General features: G+C 43.7%; 3 protein-coding genes across 3 annotated transcripts; 2 read left to right on the top strand and 1 right to left on the bottom strand.

Moving 5' to 3' along the window:
* Positions 1 to 250: 250 nt before the first annotated feature.
* On the top strand, positions 251 to 1,305 carry NHP10_2 (non-histone protein; the record flags this gene model as incomplete). Its single annotated transcript, XM_064825693.1, has 4 exons — positions 251 to 398; positions 461 to 586; positions 648 to 831; positions 897 to 1,305. 4 exons carry the CDS (start codon positions 251 to 253, stop codon positions 1,303 to 1,305), a joined length of 867 nt encoding a protein of 288 aa, XP_064676911.1.
* Positions 1,306 to 1,475: 170 nt separating this feature from the next.
* On the top strand, positions 1,476 to 4,083 carry wos2 (p23 chaperone protein wos2; the record flags this gene model as incomplete). Its single annotated transcript, XM_064825692.1, has 7 exons — positions 1,476 to 1,536; positions 1,601 to 1,886; positions 1,946 to 2,099; positions 2,156 to 2,412; positions 2,468 to 2,713; positions 2,774 to 2,988; positions 3,044 to 4,083. 7 exons carry the CDS (start codon positions 1,476 to 1,478, stop codon positions 4,081 to 4,083), a joined length of 2,259 nt encoding a protein of 752 aa, XP_064676910.1.
* Positions 4,084 to 4,236: 153 nt separating this feature from the next.
* Positions 4,237 to 10,460, bottom strand: ATC70_006416 (uncharacterized protein; the record flags this gene model as incomplete). Its single annotated transcript, XM_064825691.1, has 11 exons — positions 4,237 to 4,811; positions 4,863 to 4,941; positions 4,993 to 5,107; positions 5,163 to 7,075; positions 7,133 to 7,388; positions 7,448 to 7,979; positions 8,031 to 8,856; positions 8,916 to 9,621; positions 9,702 to 9,829; positions 9,885 to 10,372; positions 10,442 to 10,460. The coding sequence occupies 11 exons, from the start codon at positions 10,458 to 10,460 to the stop codon at positions 4,237 to 4,239; spliced, it is 5,637 nt and encodes a 1,878-aa protein (XP_064676909.1).
* Between the last annotated feature and the right edge of the window lie 66 nt (positions 10,461 to 10,526).

The following is a 10,526-nucleotide window of genomic DNA, read 5'->3' as shown; positions in this document are numbered from 1 at the left end:
TAGCTTATAAAAACACCACTAACAAAGCCATATATTAGCTTTTTCGCATGTTAGACTCACTGCTTTGTTGTTAGATCAACAATCATGCTCGTGTCGTGTAGGATTACAGCTGTTGATGCAAACTAGAAAGTAGTAATGTCGCTAATGCTGACCCAGTCACGAATTCGATTGGTTTATCTCTTCTTCTTTGTGCGAAATAAACTTACATTTAACCTCTTTCACTTTCTTTTTTATATTGTCTCAACACATCATGTCCTCTGAGCAACAAGCAAGAGATTTAATCAACCAAGCGCAAAAGAAGCTTAACTCTTGGTCCTTTTTTGGTCCATCTAACAAATACGAAGATGCAGCTGAACTCTATGAAAAGGCCGGAAATATGTTCAAGCTCGCTCAACAATGTAAAAAGAAGTAAAATAGTAGATGATAGGCAAGAAACTGAATGATTGCGCAATGAAATTAGGGAATAATGCTGGCGATGCCTTTATCGAAGCTGCCAAGTTATTTCAAAAGGGTAACAGTGCCAAATTTGAAGGATCTAGAGCATATGAAAATGCCTCTAAAAGTTATAAGCGAAGTGACCCAGCAGGTAAGAAGGGATGTGGTTGTGTTGATATCAAGATTAATTAACGATTGGGTGGGTGATATAGCTGCTGTGAATGCTTTGCGTGAGGCTGTTGTGCTTGATCAAGAAGGTGGTAATTTCAGAGCTGCTGCTAGACATTATCAAGATATTGCAGAATTATGTGAATCCAGTGAACTCGATCGTCCCAAAGAAGCATACGAAGCCTATGGAAAAGCAGCTGAACTCTATAATGCTGACGACTCTCCTGCGTAAGTGCGCCATGATGCGATTTGCGAATGTGTAAATCTAATTTGATTCGCTTAAAAATATCTAGTCTCTCCAACAAGTGCTTACTCAAAGTAGCTCAAATTGCAGCCGATTTGGAAATGTATGATGTTGCCATTGAGAAGTACGAGCAGGTTGCGGCAGCTTCGATTGATGATCCACTATTGAAATGGTCATTGAAGGATTATTGCTTTAAAGCAGGCTTATGTCATTTATGCACTGGAGATATGGTCAAGACAAGTCAAGCATTGGCTACGTACTGTAATATGGACATGTCATTCGAATCAACTCGTGAATATGGCTTATTGAAGGGGATCATTGACTGCATTGACCAAGGAGATATCGACCACTTCACTCAATTAGTGTACGATTATGACAAGTTGACCAGATTAGATGCATGGAAGACAGCAGTGTTATTAAAGATTAAAAAAGGCATGGATTCTGATGAATTACGTTAAGCCTTTATACATTATTACATTCCCTTTTTTGGGTGCCATAAAACAACAAATATCATGTTATTTCATTTTTTTCTAATTTTTGCTTTTCTCTCTTGTTTTTATTTTTCGATTTTGTTTGGTACCTGAAATTTCATATCTACATACACAAAAAGAGGGCGTTGATCTTTCTCATGTACACTGCCAATTTAAACGTGAATGCATTGCTTGAAGACGATGAATCAATCATGCCAGGTGAATACAGAAAACGGATTGAAATCGTTGCTCAACATCTACTCATCGGTATAACCTAAATTAGCTAGTCCTCCATCAGTTACACTGAGAGGATTTGTAGCTTATCACATCTTCAACAAACAAACGCATGTTAAATCTAGACTTCCATCTTCATACAGCATATTCAAGCGAGCCACTGTGCAATATCAGCAAGTCATTGAATTGATAAACCCAGCATTCAGAACAGATCAGATATACATCCCAAGAAGAACACTCACAAATCCCAGAGAACCATCAAAGAACAGTGGATACGACAACATACATGATGATTACATTTTGAGAGTCAAGGGCATCTTGGGAGACGCTGAAAAGTACGACTATTCATTGACTTGTGTTGAGTTCAGGTCGCTAATGCATTCTACGATTTCAGGTACGAAATTTTGGATTTGATGGGCCAGGGTACATTTGGGCAAGTGGTGATGTGCAAGACATTGAGGACAGGGGAACTGGTTGCCATCAAGGTCATCAAGAATCAGTTTTCATACCATGCACAAGGAGAGAAAGAAGTGGCAATACTGCGACAGGTACATAGCAACAATGCATTCTTACCAAGAAAGTCAATTAACACGCTGCGTTGAAGCTTAAAAGTCATCCTGAGAATAGAGATAGGTTTCTCCAACTACGGCACTCGTTTCTTTTCAGAGGTCATTTGTGTGCAGTGTTCGAGTTGTTATCGATCAGTTTACACAAAGTATTAAGCCAACGACCGGGAAGGCCCAATTTAGCGATCAAGGATATTCAAAGAATTTCGCTCAACATTCTGGAAACGCTAGCGTTGCTGAAAGAGATGAGGATTATTCACACTGATTTGAAGCCTGATAACATCCTATTAAAGAGGTTTGTTCGTTATGGTTGATCCATCATGCGTTTCTAATCATCACATGCTTCATAGATTTGATGATATTCATAACGTCAAACTCATCGATTATGGATCAGCAATGATGGAGTATGGCGAGCTGAATTACTGCATTCAAACAGCATTTTATCGCTCTCCAGAAGTAATTTTGCAAGCAGGCATTACTTGTGCTATAGATATGTGGTCATTTGGATGCTTTGTAGCTGAATTATACACTGGAAGACCACTATTTCCAAGCGGGAATGAGGCTACTTTACTGCATATGATGACTACTAGCTTACAGTAAGTTGCATTGTTATCAGCAGAAATTCAAAAAAGTAAAAGCACTGAATTTTGATCTAGATGCCTACCCCCAGACGACATGCTGGTAATGGGAAACAAGTCCAGTAACTTTTTCGACATAAAGAACGCACACAATAGCCAAACAAGGCTCAAGAAACTCGTCAATGCGCCTCATGACATGCCTGTAAGTAGTACTACACTTAAGGATAGGATCATGGGGTTGATATCAAATGACGAAGATGATGATGATGATTCGCTCATTGATAATCATCAGGGTAACTTGGCAATAGTACTGCATACGAGACACATACCAACACCTTTCTGATTTAGAGATAACTGACAAGGAGAATTTGTATGATTTCTTAAAGAGCATTCTGGTGTTTGATCCAAGGATAAGATTTACACCTGTGAAGGCTTTGCAGCATCCGTTCATTACATCAGCCATGGGCAACATGCCAGTGCGACCGTTACTGCACCACAGCATCACAACCGGGCCTCAGGTTCAGAAGCCTGTGATGCCGCCGATATCCAAAAGTACTGGATCCATCCCATCTGAAATGATATACGCTTCACTTGCAAAAGCGGTGGCATCATCTTCTTCTCTGAACACATCTCGTACCACAGAGGATAGCATCGACATTCTGACACCCAACAACTCACAGATAAATTTACAACATCAAAAGCAGGGTAGTTTATCTCCACAGCATGTAACAACAGTAGCATCGGACTCAGCTATCAAGCTGATCGCTTCACCAGGTCTCAAATCCATCCTCAAAACCAAAAAAGGCCCGTCCAAGAGCAACACACCTATTGCGCTGATTCCGTCGTTATCTTCTCCAATACGAGGACAGCAAGAGAATACACTGGATCGAAAGGTCGCCTTCCTTCATCAATCAAGGCCAAATTCTACGTCTCAGTTGAGCGACCAGAGTGCAAAACAGCTATCAGCCATGGCAGATGATCCGATACCTGACGTAGTCAATGTGAATAATAATACCAACACGTACAATCAAAGCTATATCGCACAACAGCATCCCTACATGACACAGTATGGACAGCAGCAGCAGCAGCAATGGATGGCTTATCTTGCCCAGCAAAATGCAACCAATGCAACGACTACTCAAACAATTACAGCACCCTCAACGTACGCATTGAGCCCATCCTACACTACAAATGCCAATTTGCCCTACATCTATCAGCAGGCACAAGCATTGCAACAACAAATCTTGCACCCCACTTATTCTACATATCCATATCAACATCCTCAACAGCAGCCATATCTGCTCCCACAACAAAAACAGCCCCAACCTCAACAACATCCATCACCTTTGTTGATGTATTCTATCAACGATCTTCACCAAAATTCTTAAACCATCATCCATGTAAATATTTAGTAACAGTATAAACAGTTTCTTTAATTCTAGTGTCAATAAAAAGGTATATATAAGTGTATGTAAATTATTTAGAAAAAAAAATAAAAGGTTGCAAGTAGTTGAGGGTGCAATGCGATGGGGGCTGCGCTATCACGGCAGCTCGCCTTCTTCCATTTCGACTTTTCTCTTTTTTGCAATATTAGGTGTGTTTGTACTTTGCATCTCTTCATCATCATCCACAATGAAAATAAAGCCATTTTCGTCCATCGTTTCTTCCTTGTTTTTATCCACCTGGATGCTGGAGATGTGTGTAGTGTCCTGGTCCAGTCGACGTCTTCTTGAACTGGATCCTTCATCAAATCCAAACTTAAACCACCGCACATAGGTATTTTCAATTCGTTTCGATTTCTTTGCATTGAACAGACTCAAGCTGATGGGCGCATCGTTGTCATGAGGGGGCTCACTCACATAATCTTCAAGCCACTCCCATGGTTTGCTCTGCTCTAGGCACGTCTCTAAATGCTGCTGTTGTTGTTGAGGATCGTTGGTAGGAGGTAATCCAAGCATGGAAGATGCCAGTCTCGTGTTGGCCAAGTAGAGGTTGTGTGTCAAGAAGGGCATGATGCGCTTGACTCGGCTATGGAACATGGCAGGCACGGATGTCAGTTCGTTATGCATCGATCCCAGCAGAATCAAGCTCTTTTTCTTTAAATCTTTTGGCACCTCTGCTTAATGTGTTAGATTGTTGACATACAACGATAATAGAGAATGTTTACCATCAATCAATAATGACACAAAGTCTAGCACAAACTCAAAGAATCGCTCTTGGCTACCATTGCCGTGTACAATGGGGTTCTACAGCAGGAAATTAGCTCCTTGAATCAATTAATACTGCTCTAAACTTACCCCTAGCAACGGAACAAGAACCTTGATCCATTCCATAATATCGCATTCATCCACCTTGGGATGTTCCCAGATAAGTGAAGCAAATGGCACCACAAGCCTCAGTCGAACCAAAAGGCTGTAAAAAAAAAGCATTAGTAAAGACTATGGCGACATAGGAGATGAATACTTGCCTGTTTCTGATATCTTGAATAGAGAGCTTCAGATCCTTCTCTGTCTCCTCGCCTGTATATTCAGCGGGTCCTTCTGTCACAAGCAACGCAATCGCCATATCCACATTGTTCTTGACCAACTGAAGCGCATTTGCCGCATCAGCATAGCAGACATTGGCGCCTTGCATCACACGGTAGATGGAGAGGCTGTTCTTAAAGCGAGTGATCTGGCCAAACACAGTCTTGACCAGCTCAATCTTCTTTTCGTTGGACCACACATTTTCAGCGAGCATATGTTGCGTGATATTGAGGAAGGCTTGACTACGGTACGCGTATTTGACAGAATCAAAGTGATGGCCGGGATCTGTCGCTTGCATCAAAAGCACGTTTTCAGGAAAGCTTTGAGATGGATCGCCCTCCAGCAATCGAGCTCCATGATGCAAGAGTTCCAGCAACACGGGTTCTCGCAATTCGTGTATCAGATTTTTGAAGAACTGGAATCTGCGTTGAGCCTTGACAGGGTCCGATTCTTCTTTACCGTCTGCCAGCACCACATCGTAAAAGAAATAGACAAACGACTGCAAGTCCTTGTTGGAGGAAGACACGGATTCTGTTGGTGGCATGTCCATGGATATATCGTCGCCCAAGATATGCGGGTTGTTGGGGTTCTGTGAATGGCCATCCGATAGCGAGATGTTGTCCAGCAGCAGGTTGACTTGCACACGGCATTGAGCTTCATTCCACTGACTCACGTTCAAAAAGACTCTATGAAGTTTATCTACAAAATCAGGCGTGGTATCCTGCACAACAGCGCCCTGTCTTTCACCACCCACCAGGCTGTTTCCTCCAATCAGCTCGTCGACAATATCCAACATCTTCTTCTTCATGCGTTTCTCCATGGCTGCCTCTGCTTCTCTGGCGGCGAATCGTTGATACACACCGTTCAAATCACGAAGACATGCCTGTCTAAACCAGGTGATTTGCAACAGATCAGCACGCAGCATCACTAAATCCTGCAACAGATTTGAGCTGAGCGGAAGGCTGGTCGCGATCATCACCAGTCGCTCCATCAGTCCAAACATGGGCTCAATGCGGTCCAGGCTACTTGCCAGTTGAGATTGTCGCTGCACTTGGAGTCGGTAAAAGTCTTCTACGCGCAACTGCCAGTGCACCGTATGGGCCGTTACCTCTTCCTCTGATTTAGACTGGTTGCTGGTCTGAATGATCAGTAACCGGATCAAGGCGATCAGATTCTGACAAAACACGATGAGCTTGCTCTCTTCTGCTCCGTAATGCTGCTGACAATCATAGTTCACCTGCTCAAACCAGGGCAGTGCGAATTCCTTGACTACAGTGCTGAGACTAATGACATTGTAAGCGACCAGAATGGCGACAAAGAACGGCACCCAAGAGCACTCCTGGTTCATGTCTTGAAGAACAATCTCGTTGTTGCACAGCCAGTGTATGACGACCTCGTCTGCTTGCCCTGTCAGTGTGGTGTGGTTGGCCACATCCTTGAGCACATTGGCAAAAGCGCGCACGATGCGATGGAAGTCATACAAGGCAGAAGAGAATGGCAGTTGATGTAATTTCGCTTGTTCCGTGATGTGCTTCTCCTTGGCCACCATACGCAGCACTTCGCCCGCACTTTCCAAGATGGCACCGATCCAGCCGGCTGCATTTTGAGAAGGTACACTGAGGGATTCAGAAACCAGCTGCAGTGATGAAGCCGCAGGTTCCTTGGCTAACTGTGTTAATTCATCCTTGACAGACACACTGTTGCTGTATCGCCCCCTTAGTTTGGACTTGACCTGTAAATCTTGCTTTAGTTGTGTTCTCACAAGATCGTCCATTTGGTATCCTTCTTGCACCAATTGCACCATGTACATCATGATGCATCGTTCTCTGTTTCCACGGCTGGATAGGTTGAGGTGCTGCAGTTAACAGGAGTGAGTGTAAAGATTATTGATATAACGACATGCTCAGATTACCTTTGCCCAGACTACATTGGCCACTCGGGTGCCACTGTTTGTTAGCTTCCAGTAGTTAGAATACTTGCGAAGTGTATCGATAATGTAGGGATACAGCACTGGATCATTGGACTTTTCCAACGCCCACAACGCTACTTCTGTGATGGTTAGATAGTCTTTGGCACATTCCATGATTCGAACGATGGTAACAAATTGTCGTGTGTTCAATAGGCAAGACCCTGGCGATGTCATGACTCTCCAGTTATCCTCGCCAATTCTAATATCCATTGGGATCAATACACATCATCAGCCACCATATTCAAGACAACAACTTACTGTATGCTCTTGACAACAAATCGTTTCACTTCGTTCAGTAACCAGCTAGTGAAATTCAAAATAGAGTAGCGGCTGGTGGCATCCATTGCACTGGTCAAGTCGCTCTTGATCTCTTCTGTCAGCGACAATTCGTAAGACTGCACTGAATCTGTCGGCACTGGCTGTGTCATCTCCTTGGCCTCTGCACCAAACAAGCAGTCGGTATCACGATGATCAAATCCAGCTACTGCCAGCCGTGCCAAATGCTTTAAGCGTTCTAGCGACTCTACTTCCTCTTTACTATCGCTGTCGCTTCGAGTACCGTACAAGGCAACACGTCTCTGGTTGATCAGATACGGCGGTGCAGGACTGAGTAAAGGAAACGATGCCAAATGGTGCAGGCATTGCTGGATTTGTTTGACATGTCGACGCTTGGGTTCTAGATCACCACGAGCAATGAGTCTAAGAAGGTACTTTTGGTAGGAGAACAGCTGTAATCGTATCAATACATCAAATAAATATATGACAGGTGTGTTAGTTTTCTCTATGGAATCTTAAATAATGTCAATGCCTAGCCATCATTCAGTGCACTCTGGAAGCTTACCTTGGTCTATCGTGTCTAGTGTCTGTGCGTCTATGGTGGTTTCGCTTGCTTTAGGACAAGCCTCGTCGTCTAAAAATCGAATCAATGCTTCTTGCAAAAGCACCTTGTTGTCATTGTTCTTGTCTTGTTCTCTCCAAGAAAGCAGTATGGAAGCAACGAGGTACGGCTTCCAATCGCCGTAGCGCGACTCGCTTGTTGCCCAGCGACACATGATGTTGATTAGCTTGATCAGTGCCTGAGACTGAAGACGTGTGGTACCAAAAATAGATTTGGATGCTGATTTGGCAGTGTGTCCCTTGATGTCCACCCAAGTATCGTTATCCAGCAATAATCCAGTGATACTATCCACATGTCTTCCAATGCTATCCAAGACATGCACGACACGCTCCTCATACACAGCGTCCGAGATGTGGGTGGACGCCAATGGTGATGATGAGCCAACAGTGGCAGCAGCAGCAGCAGCGTCAGAGGGTATCGAGTCATTGGGTTGTGCTTTACTGTCCATGTCTACGGAATGCTGGTCTGACTTCATTTTGTTTTCCTCCAAGGTACCACAAAATACTTCATTGCGTGCCTTAATCATGGTCCAGTACTCCTTCATGACACGACACACATCAGGCAAGCTTTTGGATGGCTTTTGTCGGCTCTCGTCGCCCAGAATCGAGTTGAATAAATAGCGGTATTGGTGGTAGAGTTTGGGCACAACAAACATGTCGGGTGTAGATAGGAACAATGACTGCAGCAAGTGCTCAATGTCCTTTTGTAAGCCGTAGTGCACTGCCAATGCGTTTGTGTCTGGCGGTGTTTGACGAATAAACTGTGTTAGCTAAAAAACAAGCAGCACGGTTAGTATCACATTCTGCTTAGCAGAGTAAGCTGCCTTACCGCACTGTATGATTTGATCAACGTCTCAATCAGCAGTTTTGTCAGTGTTCTGTTACGCTTGTACTCATCCACATAATCTTGAATAATGCCTGTCAAAACCAACCACATAATTTCAAATGATCCGCTTCCTGCCAACGTGTCCAACGTCCATTTCAAAAATGTGCGCTGATCCAGCAATCCTTCAAAATACTGCCATCGTGCTAATTTGACACTATACGACCATCTGTGCTCAAATCGAGCTCTGTTTTCAGGTGATGCCCATGGTTTGGGCGCATTGTTGTCATGGTGGTTGGATGCATTGTAACCCTTGTAGCCACGGCCAGGTGTTCCTGCATTTGGGTGTGGACTTGCTACGTTGTTAGGGTTGTTGGCGAGTGGTGGCATAAGCTCGCTCAATTGCTTTTTGAGATGACTGGTGACAGTGACCGTCCATTGCACGGGTTGAGGCACTACAGAGGTAGCTGCATTGCTGGCACTGCGTTGACTCATTTCAGATAATCCCACAATCTTAATGTACCATGTAGCTCGTAAAAATGGCACTTGCTTCGCTGCCAATGTCTCTAGTAATTTCTCGCCCTTGAATCCATGAGGTACGTTGCGCGCAAGTTTTTTCAATGGCACAATGCCGCCTGCCAATTCTTGCATCCACTGCTCTCGCTTTGAGTCTATTAATGTCGTTCGAATAGGTGGTTTGAAAGAAGACGATCTGTAGTGAGAAGCATCATTTTAGTACACTTGAGATGGGCGTAGATCAGATCAGAAAAAAGAGGGGGGGGGGGAACTCACCCAGTAATGCAACCAGCTCTGCTTTGTCTTTGTAAAACGTCAACCATAAAACTTCCCAATTCGTTCAGCAGTCGTTGATCATCTTGCAGTTTTCCATACACAATATCATGCGCACACGTATGTTCATTCTATATAGACACTAGTCAGCACCACTTGCAATTGCACTGCTGCAACACAACATACCGAAACGACGGGCCGATCGACAAATCCATGGCGCACATTGGATTCTGTCAAGATATCTTCGTCTTGTCCTGGACGTTGAGGAAACATCCCGGGGAAGCCCAAGCAAGACATTGCTTTACTGAGAGGTAATATACGAGTAGGTGGCTGCAATGTGTACTTTTTCAGAGGCGTGTTTTGGTTGTTTCTTGAAATAATGTTGGGGGAGTGATAGCCGCCGGGAGAAGACGATGAATTGGTAGAGTAAGGAGATGCCATAGACGAAGCATTGCCATAAGCCTGTTGCTGCTGCTGTTGTTGTTGTAGATGCTGTTGTTGATGCTGCTGTTGTTGGTGCTGCTGTTGCTGTTGGTTATATTGTGCATTGTTATTCTGGGATGGAGGATACGGGATATTCAAGTTGTTGTTGTTGTTGTTGTTGCTATTGTTGCTGTTGTTACCTCCTGTATTTGGATATGATGGATTCGACGAACTATAACGCGCGTATTGTGCTGTTTGATGACAAGGTGAATAAAAAGACATGTCATTTAGTTGACAAGTGATACTGTAGATTTGCTTACCTTGATGTCTACCTGCCATCGTTTGTGTGTGTGTGTGTGTGTGTGTGTGTGTGTGTGTGTGTGTGCTTATGTATATACGATATTT

The sequence above is a fragment of the Mucor velutinosus genome (assembly GCF_035048745.1).
Source record: "Mucor velutinosus strain NIH1002 chromosome Unknown tig00001545, whole genome shotgun sequence".
NCBI lineage: Eukaryota > Fungi > Mucoromycota > Mucoromycetes > Mucorales > Mucoraceae > Mucor > Mucor velutinosus.
Note: the sequence above shows the minus strand (reverse complement) of the source record. Positions and strands in the feature narration are given on the sequence as shown.